Consider the following 17,272-nt stretch of genomic DNA (forward strand, 5'->3'; position numbering starts at 1 on the left):
CTCTAAGACTTTCATCTGTGCCATTCTCATTTGGATACACAGGCTGTCTGTAAGGATGAAGACTGCCTTTGGTAACAAATAAGCATTGCCATTCATAAACTGAGACCATCCTATGCAGCCCTGGTTAATGACACCAGAAACAATGCAGAAAAACTGATGTACTTCCCAGAATCTTTATAGAACAAATTGGCATCTTGACAACACTTCAAATATGCTTACAGATAATAGTGTACTTCATAGTACATTAGGTCTCCAAGATTGTCATTGTCTGCTGCATGACTTTGCAATACATAGAGGTCTAACGATGGACGAAGAAGAGACCACTCCGCAACGAAGACCAGAGCAAGGCCCAGACAATGACACAAATGAATGTTCCCATAAAAAACACCTTGGCATCAAGATGGCAGTTGCAAATACAAATTTAACATGTTTTTTAAATGAACTATTTAAGGATTGTTTCCGTGCATCAAGTGACCCAAAACACTGTTCACAATATTTCCACTGCATTATCCTAGTTACTATTCATAGTAATCCTGTAGTCTGATGCTACCTTATTCTGCAACTTTGGACATTCGCACTGGAACATCTGTTTCCAGATCTCGTGCATCCATCTAAAGCTTTAGCCAATGCAGGAGGCTGCATCCTGGGCTCAAACATTGGAATCAAGGATATTCTGTACTGATACAGTTATTTAAAAGCTTGAAGAGGCCTCTGAAACTGAAGTGAATATTTGAAGGCCCTTGCACAAATGGCAGTAGGTATCAGAAAATAGGCATGGTCACCCAACCACAATAGAAACAGGTATTTCAAAAGCCAGCACAGGGACTCTAGAGCTACTTTTGTCCTAAGCAGCTTCCACTGAAATAGTATGCCATCATACATATTCTTTCCATTGAAGAGTCACTTTGAAGGAATTGGATTTAAGATAAAAAAGGCAGACTCAAAACACAAGTATTGAGCCAAAAACCATATCAAGTACACATATCCCAAAGCAGGGGAGTCAATTATTGCAATTTATGTGAACATGTGTGATTGACCGTGCAGCCTTTCAGGTGGCTGCTTTGCTTTACATTGCAATTCCCAGCCTAAGATCGATCCTGTACTGCTTTTACATGATCTTCTGACCTCCTACACTGGTGTAGCTAATATCCATGTACCAAGATTTCAAGAGATTCAATTTCAAGTATGACATTCAATTTATAAATCCAAATACAACAACATCTTGTATTTATATAGCACCCTTAATGTAATAAAATATTCAAAGGCACTTCACAGAGATGTTATAGAACAAAATATGACAGACCATATCTGGAGATATTAGGGCATATGACCAAAAGCTTGATCAACGAGGCACATTTGTCTTAAGTGCCAAGATTTGTCAAGAGTGTCTAAAGGTGGAAAGCAGGAGGTGAGGCCATGGTGGGATTTGAAAACCAGGATGAGACCTTTAAAATCGAGGCTTGCTTAACCGGGAGCCACTGTAGGTCAGTGAGCACAGGAACGATGGGTGAACAGGATTTGATGCGAGTTAGGACACGGGCAGCAGAGTTTCGGATTACCTTGCTCAGGTTTGTGGAGGGTAGAAAGCTGGCTAGGATTGGATTAGTCAAGTCTGGAGGTAACAAAGGCAAGGATTCAGCAGCAGATGAGCTGAGGCAGAGGCGGAGTTGGGTAATGTTACAGTGGTGTAAGAAGGTACAGTTTTATTAACAAATAAGTCTGCAACATACTCATGATATGCTATTGAAGGGTTAGGGTTTACCCATCGTTCCTGTGCTCACTGACCTACAGCGGCTCCCAGTTAAGAAAGCCTCAATTTTAAAGTTCTCATCCTGGTTTTCAAATCCCACCATGGCCTCACCTCCCGCTTTCCTCCTTTAGACACTCTTGACAAACCTTGGTACTTAAGACAAATGTACCTCGTTGATCAAGCTTTTGGTTATATGCCCTAATAGCTCCAGATATGGTCTGTCATATTTTGTTCTATAATATCTCTGTGAAGTGCCTTTGAATATTTTATTACATTAAGGGTGCTATATAAATACAAGATGTTGTTATATTTGGATTTATAAATTGAATGTCATACTTGAAATTGAACCTCTTGAAATTTTGGTACTTGGATATTAGCTACACCAGTGTAGGAGGTCAGACGGTCACGTAAAAGCAGTTTACTGAAGTAACAAAGCCTGCTGGTTATACAAACAAGTTTGCTGTTTTAAGTCAGTGAGGGAAAATATGAGCTCCTCACCAGCTGTGAACTACAATTATAAAATGGTATGGTCCTGAAATTAAGCAAAACATGTAAAATCTTTTGATTATCTGCTCCTATCACTGCTTGCTTGTCCCCACAACCACCCCACCCTCAACTTCTCTCTCCCCCCACCTTAAACCAGCTTATATTTCACCTCTCTCCTAACTATACTTCAGTTCTGTTGAAGGGTCATGTAGACCCGAAACGTCAGCTCTTTTCTTCTCCACCGATGCTGCCAGACCTGCTGAGATTTTCCAGGTAATTCTGTTTTTGTTTTGTGTAAAATTGGGCATTACAAATTAAGAAAAGTTAGTTTTACAGGCCAAACACTGCAAACCTTAGCAAGAACAGTCAGGAAGAGGAGACAAACATTCTGTGATGGCCTTATAATGTGTATTCCAAGGAGGTCTAGCCAGGAGACTCCCAGCTGAATTCAATGAAAAACTACTACCCACCAGCTTACTTACTGCTTCCATAGGAAATCTTCCTAGAAGCAATTGTAAGTTTTGTATTAAAAAGTCTTAAACGAAACATAAGTATTAAGGAACAGCACCATTTCAGTAAATTTTGTCAATGTTCAAACTACATAATAGGGGAACTAAATGCCATACATTTGACTGAACATTGTGTTGCGTTTTTATTTGTCATTTACAGCCAACAGGAACCCAATATAAAATGTCAGTAGTTGGTATTTGAACCACTGAGCATGAAACTGCAGAAGATGGGTTCAGCACAGTTACTTTGAAGATATAAGTTGTCCCATTAAAAACTGATATAGCTATGGCGCTCCTTGGAAGGCACAGCAGCCTTTTTTACTGCATTGCTGGTACTACTGCCACTTACTTTTGACATTTTTGCTTCCTTACTCTGTCATGGCTTTGTCATGCTGCTCATTGATCTGCACATTGAAGTCCCTTTTCAAAGTGAAATCATGGATCATGCAGACTATTTTGTCAAACTCTCGAGGGATGAATTTGTATTATAAGCCTCTTTTCAATCAGTCCAGACATGTGAAGCACTGCTTTGAGATACCAATTTGATCATCCTGATTGCAGAATAAACTTCGATGTAATTTGTCCATAGTTGGCACTTAGGTATTGTGGACCTGATCTACATAGGATAATCTTGATCTTGTTGGCGCAATCCTTCCACTTTATTGACCTTCAAATAAGGGTGATACAGATGACAGCCTTGAAATGAAGCCATCATGAAAGCTCCTGGGTAAGTATGCTTGACCTGCATAAGTCGCACTGGTGGTCAGATATGCATGCGCACTGAAATACGATAAACCTTTTTTGGTTCATTATAGGCATACTATTGTTCACAGATTGCTCAAATGGGTTCAGTTCATAACCTAATATATCTGAGAATCCAGCAAGTTTTAAGAATTGTTTCCCTCTTGTTTTGTTCTCATTAGTCAGCGACCAATCTGATGAAATACTGGCCCTGCTGAATAACGCTTCTATGATTTTGATGGTACATTTGAGGGCAGCAAGCTGCTGAAACTCTATACATCGCTAAAGCTAGCAATGCTGGAAGGAATCCTATGCATAAAATTGAGAATCAGGCTGATTTTGACAGCTGTTGTGCTATGTGCATTTTAGATGTTGGCTGTGGATCCTTCTCAAGGCAATATAGCACCATTCTATAAATACTTTCCTGCTAAACCTAACCATTACTAAGCATATCTGTACTAATGTTACCAGCACATTAGATGGGAGACTCACTGTGCAGCGGAAAAATAAGACCTGGTGGTGAATTTTGCATACCACCTGACACTCATGCAGTCCCTTAGTGTTGTTATTGGTCTAATTGCCAGGTCCAGTCCTGGTGGTGCATTGAATGTAATCCCAACAGTATATTAAAATATAGAATGTGGAAAGTATATTTTCAGTTACTCATCTTTAAATGAAGAGTTCCAATGTTCTCACAGCAAGCTCTGCAGCAGCATAAGATCCATTCAACATTAATGCATTGTGCAAACTATGTTACTGTTGCGATACAGGCAGCTCTCTAGTAAATGTATAATTTTTTGTTAATTGCTCTACTGCATAAATTGAGCGCTTTAGCAGTCGCACAATAGATTTATCTTAACAGCAATTCAGAAATGACCCAGAAACAGCAGCAAGCATCACTGGTTTGCACTCTTAACATTGTTGGCCACTATCACATATTTGTTGACTGCAATGCCTAAGCAATCATTTTTTTCCAATGAGGAGTTGTTTAGAAATAGATCATGTTCATCTCAAGAAATTATCAGTAACTATATTTGTTTGTTAGAAGCTGCTCTGAAAAAAGCTTATGTAGCTAAGGTAGTTTCACTAAGACTTACCTGCTTATAATAAAGTGAAAAAATGAAGACATTTTGAATTTAGTCTGAAACAATACTGGCACTGTAATTCAACCACATGAGCTTAAGATTGTGGTTAAAAATACGCAGTCTGATTAGTGCACAAAACTCCAAATATCTGTGAATACATTTGCGCTATTGTTAATTTTGCTTTTTGTGCTTATCTGCTAAGAAGGTCTGTTCTTTGCACAGCTAAGTACTGATCAATGCACACTATCGTTTAACCTTATTTCAGCAGAAGTGCTCCTTGTCTGCAGGTTTTCGCAATTTACATGTGGATGACCAAATGAGTCTCATACAGTATTCGTGGATGGCAGTTATGGTCTTCGCAATGGGATGGAGGTCCTATAGAATTGTGAATTCCAGAATGCTCTACTTTGCACCAGACTTGGTATTTAATGAGTAAGTGAACATATTTCTGGTAGGAGTGTACTGTGCACTGACTCTGGTTAAAATTACCTAATTTGTAAGTAATTCACATTAAATATTCAACCAGGAAATCCTAAAAAATAGCTTTTGGCTGTGGCAGTCTTCCCCTCCCTGCGTACGGAACCTCACTTATAAGTGCTTGACTCCAAACTTATCACTGATGCTTGGTCTGCTTTAATTTCAAGTCCTTAATTTATTGTGGCTTATAGTAGTGCTGAAATTCTCTTGTAGGGATCTGCTTGTTACTTTTGACTATACGCCAACTTCAAATATTGTTGGACAAATTAAAACTCATGGCAAATGAAAGGTTTGATAGACCAAGCTAAAGAAAATGTATTTAAAGCTCAATGCCTTAAGAAATTATAATACCACCGATTCTCTATTCAGATTCAATGTTAGATTAATGTGTTTTTAAAGAAAAAAGTATATAGTAAAATTGGCATTATTGCTAGGTACTTGCTTCTGACACCTACAAAAAATAGAAGTTTGTTGGAGCATAATGATTCTGTCTTGTATCTAAATCAAATGATTTTCAAAGGTTCCTCATACTGGTTAGGGGGAAGACATGAAATCTATTTCGTCCACAGTTATAATTGGGTACTATTGATAATGGAAAACTGGACTATTCTTATTTCTAAGCTACTGTTTAAAGGACAGTTTCCTACCTGCCAAATGTCTACAAATTATGCAAATATGTGTGCCAATTTAACTATTATCCTGGGGAATTCTGTGTGGATTTTACTTCTGTTTAATACTGTGTCATTACTGGTATTATGTTTTGTTCATGTTAATCTTTGTCATTAAAATGATAAACTGTTTAAAATGTAGTATTTATTGTTTAACATGCACCAATTATGAAAAGCCATTTTTGACTCTCTTGAGTTGTACACTTTGCAAATACATCCATATCCCATTGCAACTATATTTTTTCCCCTCTGTGTCTGTCCAGCACTTTGGAAGCCTGCTGAGGTTCTGAAATATTGGGTGAAGTAACACGGTGGGGAGAGGCCATTTTGGCCTTGTTTATCCACAGTTCATTTTTACCTGAGATATGGACAGAACATTTTCTGTTGGGAAGTAGTTCATATTCTACATTACATATAATACTTTCAATTTGCCAATAGATGTGCACCCCATTGGATATAAGTCGATCAAGGACCAGATCTATTGTTGCTTTTGGAAATAAATGAAAATTTCTAAGAAAAAGCGCAATTATTATAAGTATGCAATTTTTAATAAAAGGAAAAAAATGTGGGAGTAATGACAGCTTCTCAGAAAGGCCACTGCGCAAATTCCAGTTTGTTTGGTTGAATAAGACATGCATAAAAACTGCATTTAAAAACTTGCGTAAGACATGCTCCAATATTGATATAATTGCTTAATGACTTATCATGAATTTGTTAGTTTCCTTTGGGATAGTACTCAAGTATATTTCTGAGCTTGAATGCCATTTTGTTAATTTTATGGTCATGAGCTGCCAAAAAATGGCTTCATAACTTATATTTATAAAACTAGCTAATGTGTATTGTGATTATATAGACCAAAATTGACTTAAAGGGAATGGAAATCTAGGAAGGGCAAATTCCTTTAAAAAGAAGGCATTCATGATCCAGTGACCCTCGCAGGGAGTGGTGCTTACAAGAAACAAATCAGAAAGATTGCAAGTACGCAATCCATGATTTGTCATTCATTAGTAAGCACCAAATCACAGATTTTCCCTTTCATACTATCATTCTAGATTTTTTTTTAAAGTTGGTATTATCTTCCACATCCCTGCTAGGTCTTTGAAATGACTTTAATGGCAGGGAGCATCCCAGAACAGCTTCATTGCAAATAACAGGCTGCAACATCAAACCTGCTCAAAAGCCTCCTGACTCCTGAAAAGCCATGCTATAGGTTGGAATGTGATTTTTTTTTATTGCAATCTGCAGCCATTAAAAGGGGCAAGCCTAGCTTAATTTGTTGTAAGGGAACAATGTATTTTAACAACCATATGAAATGGCATCATGAAGTTAGGGATGAATGATGATACATGTGATCGTCATTCTCTTTTTCTACCAAGCATAAGCGCAAATGCATGTCTCTTTTCTCTAATTGAAAGGTGGAATTTTGTCTTCCTATCATTGCATCTTACCAGAGTTTTCAGATTAGGATAAGCTGTCCTTCAGTTGCTACAGTTGCCATAATTATTATTTTTCATTAGCACAATTTACCTTTCAGGTTTCTCTTCTAGGACTCAAATTGGTAAGCATCAGCCAAGGCATTTTAGAAGGAAAAAAAGCTCATTACTTTCTTTATTAGGGCACATGCATAAAAATCAACACTGCAGTGCCATGATAGTTAAGATGAGTGATGTTGGATGTAGTCTCTGTTCCCACCACCACATGGAACATCACCATCTGGAAGTTCCCCACCAAGTCACTCACCAACCTGACTTGGAAATATATTGCCTTTCCTTCGCTATCGCTGGGTCAAAGTCCTGGAACTCCTTTCCTAACAGCGCTGTGGGTGTACCTACACCACATGGACTGCAGCAGTTCAAGAAGGCAACTCACCACCACCTTCTCAAGGGCAACTAGGGATGGACGATAAATGCTGGTTCAGCCAGCGAAGCCCACATCCCGTGAATGAATAAAAAGTATTTTTTTTTATATAGAGAACAAGCGCAATTACATCGGTTTGTTTTTCTCCAGCTGAAAGATTATATTTTGTCTTCCAATCATTGCATTCCCCAATATTAAATTGGGGATAATCTTCAATCTTATCACAGTTTGTGGGCATAAATAGTCCATCATAGTTTCTACAATTGCTGCAATTCTAATTATTTAGTTTTCTTCATCATACTTTGTTTATCTTTCAGTTTTCTATTTTAGTTCTCAGATTATGAAGCTCAATTAGCATCTGCTAAGGCTCTTCAAAAAAAAGATTGTTATTTTTAGGACATGTGTACAAAAAAATAGCAAAACTGCAAAGCCTATGTTTAAGCTCAGCGGCAAGTAGCGCATTTTTAAATACACTGCCAGCAATTCAGTGATGTGCTTCTAAGGCAGTCCTAAAAATGGCAAACTGAGAGCAATAAAACAAAGAAAATCAAAGTTCACAGATAAACAGGAGGAATTGAGGGCTAAGCCACCGATCCTGAAATGTGACGAACCCTGGCAGTTTTCAACACTAGAGGGCACCAGTGGGCATGATCCAGGCTTAACTGCTGGGCTCGTGTTCCAAAGAATTTCTGAACCAGAATGTCTGCATCAACTTCTGCCAATGGATGTAATCACTGTGTGAGATGCAGTGGCCCAAAGAAACAAAGAACTTGAATTTATATATCACTTTTTGACGTGCCAGCACACAACAAAATTAATGGATTACTTTTGAACTGTGTTCTCTGTTATGTAGGTGAACATGGCAGCCAATCTGCACAGGGGGAGGTCTCGCAAGCAGCAAATGGATGAATGATCTGATTTGTTTTTGGTATTGTTGGTTGAAGGAGGACTATTGACTGGGACTAGAAGAGTTCCCTGTTTTCCTTTTGAGTTGTGCCACAGGGTCTTTTCCATCTAGCTGAGCAGCAGCATCAGTTAACATCTAGTACAAAAGACCAACACCTAATATAATAATACTGTCTAAATATTGAGTGTAAAATTAAATTTACGTGCTACCATACATCAGTATCACACCTTTGAGAACATTCAGTTTTAGGTGCAGAATAAATGGTGCTAGCTACCTGAAAAGAGTAGCAATCAGATATGATGCTACTGGCAGATTACTTTTAATTTACCATTGCCAACAGTAGAACTATCTTAGTAATATGCATCAAGGCATTTTTTTCGTGTTGACATTGGTTTAGAAGATTCAGTTAATTACCAGAAATGGAGTTTATCTAATGAAAAACGTTGTGTCGTATTGTACATTATAATTAACGTGCATCATGAATGTTTTTTTGAATTAATTCTGTCAATTATCATCTTATTTTCTAGTTAGATCTTTATGTTCTTATAATTTTCAGCTCTTTAATTTATACTTTGGTTGGCCCATAACTTTGCATAAACCCTAAAATAAAAGCAAGAAGGACTGAAAAAAAAGTCATACGGACTCGAAAAGTTAACTCTGGTTCTCTCTCCACAGATGCTGCCAGACCTGCTGAGTTTTTATAGCATTTTCTGTTTTTATTGCATGAAGCCTTCTTGCTCCCTTGCCAAAAATTTCTGCACAAAAATATCTGTACAATCAAATTGCAACAAAGATATAATTCTCGCATGCAACCTCCATGATAGTTTATCATCCACCTGGATTTCGCATATCCACAGGGATATTTTTTGAAATTTGAGACCAGTCAGATTTACCATTCTTCCCTGTCATATACATTCCTGTGTTACCCCTAAAGATATTCTTGAAATAAATATAAATAATTCACAAAAACATATTGAAAAACATTCCCATTCAAACTTCCACTTATTCCAACGTTTCCTCCCCACACAAAATTAAAAGCTGCAGTGAGGCTATAGTTTCCAGTGCCACAGGGAGCAGCTTAAACCCAATATGGTGACAATATGCATAGAAAACAAAGGGCAAGCACATTCTTACAAGTCCCTCATCTACCGCCATTTGCTATCACCTTAGGCCACTCCCCATTCTCCCTTTTGTGGCCTTTCTCAGTTTTGGTCCTAGTGCCTACAGCTGTAATATTTTTAGTGAGAAATCACAGGGGGAAAAGGGTACCATTACAGATCACTGAAATAAAAGAATGCATTGGCAGAGATCACTAGACTAACAAAGGAAGCTCCACAGAATAAGAGGGAGAGAGACACACGCAAAGAGGACGTAAGAAGAGAATAATAGAGAAGCATAAAGACTAGCGTTAAGCACAGTAATGAAACAACCAAGAGACAGATTGGGATCACCAGAGTGAGAATTATAGAAAGAGAAAAGGGGAAAAAAAGCATCAGTACTGTGTATAAATTAATGAACAGACTTTTTTAAGATCCCAAAACTTTCAGGCATAGCCAGATATAGCCATGCATCCAAGGTGGACACGTGAGCCATGTGGCAAAAGCTCCCTGACTGTAAAGAAAGCACAAAGTGTTCTACAAACGGAACCAACTGAACCAACCTAATATCAGCCTTACAAGACCTAAAGCTTACCCTCAAGCACTGCCAAGTTCTCAAAATACGTCGACCAAAAGATTTGATGGAACTGCAGCCATTTTTCAAGCACAGAACAGAAGCCTAAGTGTCTAATACGGTACACAAACTCTTTAAACAGCAGAAGTGTGCTACCTGCCACACTGGTAAAGGCAGAAAAAGAGGCGTATATGCAACCTATTAAAAGTTTGAAGTCCTATTTGTGGTTTCAAATGCAAGCTAGCCAGCAGGCCTTAAAGTGACTGCTGGAGGTGGCCACCAAAACAGGTACATTTTGTAGAAAAATTATGTATCTGAGCATGGAGCCATTTGGCACAGAGGTGTTCTTCCAAGTCAACTTCGGTGCTGAGGACTGTTGCCAGACCCTTCCCAATTGTTTCTTTCCCTATCTTGATCACCCGCCTATCTGCTTTTACCCCGACCCACCTTCCCTCCCTGGACTCATGGCAGTTAACTGCAAACATAGGGTAAGCTATAAATGCAAATGAAGTGACCAGTAAATTTTAAGAAGCCAGAATTTCTGGAGCCACTAAACCTGATTATATACTGCAAAATAAATACTCTTAACTGATCAAGTGTCCTATTTTTTGGCTTAAAGGGTGCTCTTAGTTTGCCTTTACTACAAACAATCTCCTTTCCCTTCCCCCTTTGCCCTCACCTCCAACAAAAGGAAAGGAGCTCATGGACTCCTTTGTCAGTAAGATTCAGATCACCTGTCCTATTGCATCCTTATTCCCTTTCTGATCAAGGCCAGCTTCCCCCATCATAGCCCTGAACCTGCTGTTTCCTCCCAAGTCCATGCATATATTTCCTACAATTCTACATACAGTTTCTCCTATCAAGTTTCCACCCCTGCCATAGCATTGAAATGGCCCTGATCAAATGTCTCATTACGCTGTTGACACAGATTCTTCCAACTCTCTGGCCACTGTGCCATATGAATCAGACTGTTTGCTATCTTGGTGTTCTACTTGACCCTGACCTGAACTTCTAACCCCATATTCTCTCCATCATAAAACCTGCACTACTTCCACCTCTGTAATCTGGCCTATCTGAATCCTGCATCAGACCAACTGTTGCTGAAGCCCTCATGGATGCCTTTGCAAAACATCCCAAGGTGTTTCACAGGAGGATTACAAAACAAGTTATCACACTGAGCCACATAAGGATATTACATTAGATGACCAAACACTTGGTCAAAGAGGGAGATTTGAAGAAGTGTCTGAAAGGAGAAAGGCAAAGTAGATAGGCAGGTACGGTAATGAGGGAATTCAAGAGCTTATGGCTAGGCAGTTGAAGGCACAGCCCCCTATGCTGGAGTGATTAAAATCGGTGATTCTCAAGAGACCACGATTAAATGAGCACAGATATCTCGGACAGGTTTTAGACAAACGCAAATGGAAGTTGCAACTAGTTTTCCTAGATCAGAACAGGTTTGGATAGATATAAAGAGTGGAATAGTGGTGGAGATGAATATTGCATTTAAGTCAAACCTGAAACGATTAAACAATTAAAGGATGTTACAGAGGTTAATATTGTCCTTAAACGATTCAAGGCTTATAGCTCATTGCTAGTGCAATCTAAAATTGATCCCATGTCCTCTATCAACATAATGTTGAATTTCCCTTCACTTCATATGTTTACATAATCTTTCCGTAAAAGACAGAAGAATGGTATCTGCCTCAGTGACACACAGCAACAAAACATTTCATGCTCAAGTAACCCTCTGCATAAAGAAAGCTCTTCTAATCTCTTTCCACAACAATTTTTACTTGCTGGTCTCTCATAGTTCTTCCTGTTACTCTGTCACAACTCTTTAATGAGTTGAAAAATCTCTATTAAATCTCTAATTAGCCTCATCAGTTCCAGTTAGACTTAACATGTCAAGTTTCTGGTCACAACTATTTTTCTCATCCCTGGGGCTGCATCTTCCAGTTGGCGAGTGGGGGGTGGGGCCCGCTCGCCGATGCGTAAAATGACGCGGAGTGACATCCCGACGTCACCCTGCGTCATTTACATTTTCAGGTCGGCGGGCGCGCAGCCGAGTTGGCTGCACGCTCGCCGACCTGTCGAAGGCCACTTAAAGCCATTAATAAAGTAATTGAATCAATCAGTGGACCTGCCCGTCCAACCTTAAGATTGGCGGGCAGGCCGGGATCCCAGGTGGGCTTCCAAAAAAGCATAAAACCTCATCCACGGGCAAAATGAGGTTTCATGAAGGTATTAAAATTTGTATTAAATGTCTAAATAAAAGAAATTGACAAGACCTAGCTCATGTGACAGTGGCACATGAGGGGACATGCCAGTAATTTTTTTTCTAATCTTTATTCAATGTTTCAAACCTGAGCCAATCTCCCTGAGGCAGCACTTTGCCTCAGGGAGATCTGTGCGCTCTTTTGCGTGCATGTGCGAAAGAGTGCAGTCCCAGCTGAGGGAATCCCCCCCCCCCTGCCCGCACAGTGAGCGCATAGCACTTCCTGGCAGATGTCACGCTGGGCGGGCCTTAATTGGCCCGCCCACGTAAAATGGCGGCGTGCCGCCGATCGGGAACCTGCTTACCCGTGTCCGCACATCACCCCAAAGGGGGGAACATATTGCCCCTGGTATCAGCCTGGTCTATATATATATATATATATATATATATATGCATATGTGTGTGTGTATATATATATATATATATATATATATATGCTCTTCAAGGGTTTAATATCTGTCCTATAAGGAAAATTGTACCTGTGGCAATGCTCATTCACTTGCAGAAATTTATCGTAACCTCTTTCCCCTATAATCTATGCCGAAATTTATAAAACCCACTATGCAATTGGCCATTTTCTAAAGCTTTATTATTTACAAGCGTTGTCGCCTTCAGAAAATAATATATAAGGATTCTCTACTCTTCCACGTTCTTCAAAATCTTTCCACTGAGTTGAATTCTTTCCTGTTTTTCCTCCCAGTTACATTACCTTACACTTCTTGGCATGAAATTATATCTACAAATTGTATCTATTTATTCCATTGACCTGTCTGTGTCCTTATGTCTTTTACAGTACCCACTGTTTGTTTTAAAAAAAAAATCACCAAACTCATTCAGCCCATGTCCATGTATGAGAGAGAAATAAAAAATATGGACACAATGCCACCTCCTGGGTACAGCATCTGCAACCTCTCTCCAAAAGGAACAATATACATTGACCCTTATCCTTTGTTTCCAGCTTGTCAAAACATTTTGAATCTATGCTGTTATAGTTTCACTCAAATATATCTGGATTTTTGGAATAAGTCTCAAGAGACATCTTACCAAATGCCTTCTGGAAATCCTACTGTAATCCTGTCCTTAACAGGATTTGCCTTTGTCAAACCTGTACTGACTGTTGGTTGATTAAGCCAACATTTCAGTGATGGATTCTTGGTGTTCCCCCAAGTGATATAAAATTAACCATTATATAGAAATCTGGTTTATCTTTCTTAAACAGATGTGTTACATTGGATCATGTTGATCATTTAGGACTGAGATGAGAAGTTTCTTCACTCAGAGGGTTGTGAACCTTGGAATTGTCTGTCCCAGAGGGTTGTGGATGCTTCATCATTGAGTATAATTGAGATAGACAGATTTTTGTTCTCTCAGAGAATCAAGGGATATCAGGATTGGGCAGGAAAGTGAAGTTGAAGCCGAAGATCACCTATAATCATATTGAATAGTGGAGCAAGCACGAGGAGCCGTATGCTCTACTCCTGCTCATATTTCTTACATTCTGTCATATCTCTTTGGTTAGCCAGGCATTTACATATCCTAAGTGACGTCACTGGGTCTGCTGTTTCGGCTTTCTTCAGCGAGAGAAGCCTCCACCGACATTCATGGTGCGTGAAATCGAGCTATTTTTATTTCTATCTTAGACACAGTTATGCAGATATCAACATCTAGGCTCAGCCCATCTCTCAGACATCCCTTCATAAGACCATCTCTTCTTCCATAGTGATTTGTCATGTGGAAATTAGCAATGAATGAGTAATCAACATTGATTGGCGTATAGGTTCGGGAGAGCCTTCATTTTAAAAGGACAAAAATAACTTCAAAATTATAGCTTTATAATATTATGTCATTTCCGTGACCTACAGGATTATTATTTCCACTTTCTTTATTTTTATCCATTCGAACATACGAAATAGGTGCAGAAGTAGGCCATTCAGCCGCTTGAGCCTGCTCTGCCATTCAATAAGATCATGGCTAATCTGTTTGTGTTTTGAATTTCATATTCCCATCTATCCCTGATAACCTTTGATTCGCTGGCCTAACAAGAATCTATCTACCTCCGCCTTAAAAATAATCAATAGCCTTAGCTCTACTGCCTTCTGGCGCATAGCTCCAAAGTCACACGGCCCTCAGAAAGAAAAAAATTCTCCTCATCTCTGTCCTAAAAGGGTGACCCCTAATTTTAAAACCGTGCCTCCTAGTTCTGGACTCACCCACAAGAGGAAACATCCTTTCCATGTCCACTTTCTCGAGACCATTCATGATCTTATGTACTTCAATCAAGTCACCCCTCACTCTTCTCAACTCCTGTGGAAACAAGTCCATTCTGTCCATCCTTTCCTCATAAGACAATCTGCTCAATACACATATCAATCTAGTAAATCTCCTCTGAACCACCTCCAGCACATTTGCATCCTTCCTTAAATAAGAAGACAAAAACTGTACACAATATTCAAGATGTGGCCTTACCAATGCCTTGTATAACTGAAGCATCATATCCTTACTTTTATGTTCAATTCCTCTCGTAATACAGGATAGCCTTCCATTAGCCGCCTTAATTACTTGCTGTACCTGCATACTAATTTTTTGTGGCTCATGCATGAGAACACCTAAATCCCACTGCACCTCAGAATTCTGCAGTCCTTCTCCATTTAAGTAATACCCTGCTTTTTTATTCTTCCTGCCAGAGTGAACAACTTCACATTTTCCCACATTATACTCCATCTGCCAGATTTTTGCCCACCCACTCAATCTATCTATATCTGACTGCAAGCTCCTTATGTCCTCTTCACAACATACATTGTGTCATCTGCAAATTTAGTTACCATGCCTTCGAACCCCTCATCTAAGTCATTGATATAAATCATAAAAAGTTGAGGCTCCGTCTGACTCCTCAGAGTCATTACGGACTCACGGACTCAAAACGTTAATTCTATTTTTCCCTCCACAGATGCTGTTAGACCTGAGTTTTTCCAGCATTTTCTGTTTTTAGTTAAACATGATTTCCATTTCACAAAGCCATGTTGACTCTTCCCAATTACCTTGAGTTTTCTAAGTAGCCAGCTATAGCCTTCTTAACGATCGATTCTAGTACCTTCCCCATGACAGACATCAAGCCAACTGGCCTAGAGTTTCCTGTTTTCTGCCTCCCTTCCTCCTTCAATAGAGTGGTTATATTTGCTACTTTCCAGTCTGATGGAACCTTTCCAGAATCTAGCAAATTTTGGAAAATTAATACCAACACATCTACTACCTCATTAGCCATCTCTTTTAAGAACCTAGGATGAAGTCCATCAGGATCCCGAGACTTGTCAACCCACAGTTCCATCACTTTGCTCAATACTGCTTCCCTAATGCCTGTAATTTCACTAAGTTCTTCTCTCCTTTGCACCTTCTTATTTACAGCTATTACTGAAATGTTTTTTGTATCCTCTACAGTGAAGGCAGAAGCAAAATATTTGTTCATTTCATCCGCCATTTCCTTATTATCTACTGTTAACTCCCCATTGTCACTCTCTAGAGGACCGACACTCACTACTTTTTTCCTTTTTAAACACCTGTAGAAGCTCATGCTACCCATTTTTACATTTGTAGCTAGCTTCCTCTCATAGTCTAATTTCTTTCTCCTGATTAACCTTTCAGTCATTCTCCGCCGTTCTTTAGATTCTGCCCAATCATCTGACTGACCACTCATCTTTGCGCAGTAAAGCGTTTATAAGCGTTTTCCTTAAGTTTGATGCTTTCCTTTGATGCTGTACGAAATAGCAAGGATGAAACACGCTAATCAACTGTTGAGGAGCAGAATTTTTTTTCTTAACTATGGATGATCTTACATTCAGGTTCTTTTCAGACCTTGTTAGGTTAGCCTGAAGCTCACAATAGGTATGATATGAAAAGCCTGTGGTAGTAGTCAAAAGAGTTTGCTGGAGAAAAGGACATAAAGGCACCAGGATTAGAGAGAAGAACATGCTATTCAGCTGTTAAATAAATGGAGATATATTTATTAAGGGGCTCAAATTTGTTGATTTGAAGATTCCCCACTTCTGACCCATTGCCCTGTTTACTCATTTTTCTGTGTAATTTTGTTATAATTGATTCACAGGATGCAGGCAAGCATTCAGTGCCCACACCTAAGAAATGGAAGCATTTCTTATACAAAGTTCTCCCTGTTAAAATAACATGGTGAATACACTTCAAGGTGCAATTTGTTTTGAAGCACTTTGAATTGTGGAAGAGTAATGAGACACTATACAAATGCAAGCCTTTCTTTCTCCTTTTTGTTTCTAATCTTTTGTTAACTTGAGAGCAATTCACTGAAATAAATTAAAAGAAGCAGAATGTAATGAAAGTCTAATTTAAATTTTTTTCTGAAAATTGCTTTGAACAAAATGTACTGCATGTAGACTTTCCTTGTGTTTTAAGAATCATGAAAGTACCATTTATATCTTTTGTTTGCAGAAAAGTTTTTCTCAAAAGAAGTAAAAGCTGCAAATTAAATACATCTTCACTATGTGAAGAAAGTACTATCCAAATTATAATCTGAATAAAAAATAATTTAAAAAATTTTAGAACTAAAATAATTCCAAAGTAGTTTATCCTGTTCCTATTAAATTATAATTTACTATTAAGCAGCATTCAAAATGTTCTTTAGATATTTTTCTACTTTTGTCAATATTTGCTGGCAACATTTTCTTAGGGTCATAAAAAGAGCAACAGTTCCTACTCTGTAACAGCATTTTATAAACAACCCTTGCAGAGTAGAAATACTAATTTAGTCATTCAGGAACATCCTGAGTTCAGTTATTACACTGGAACCACAGAATAGTTATAGTACAGACAAAGGCCATTT

At 38.7% G+C, this 17,272-nt stretch overlaps 1 protein-coding gene across 2 annotated transcripts in view; it reads left to right on the plus strand.

The window, feature by feature from the left end:
• LOC144683961 (androgen receptor-like) overlaps positions 1 to 17,272 on the plus strand; it is a 314,903-nt gene that overhangs the window by 260,923 nt on the left and 36,708 nt on the right. Inside the window, exon 5 of one of the 2 annotated variants that reach the window (XM_078547586.1) lies at positions 4,859 to 5,003. The exons of the other annotated variant lie outside the window; for it this stretch is intronic. Within the exon in view, the coding sequence (XP_078403712.1) occupies positions 4,859 to 5,003 (145 nt within the window). The remainder of the gene's footprint in view (positions 1 to 4,858; positions 5,004 to 17,272) is intronic. 2 annotated transcript variants of the gene reach the window in all.

Source organism: Cetorhinus maximus, chromosome 8 (assembly GCF_964194155.1).
Source record: "Cetorhinus maximus chromosome 8, sCetMax3.hap1.1, whole genome shotgun sequence".
In the NCBI taxonomy this organism is placed as follows: Eukaryota; Metazoa; Chordata; class Chondrichthyes; order Lamniformes; family Cetorhinidae; genus Cetorhinus; species Cetorhinus maximus.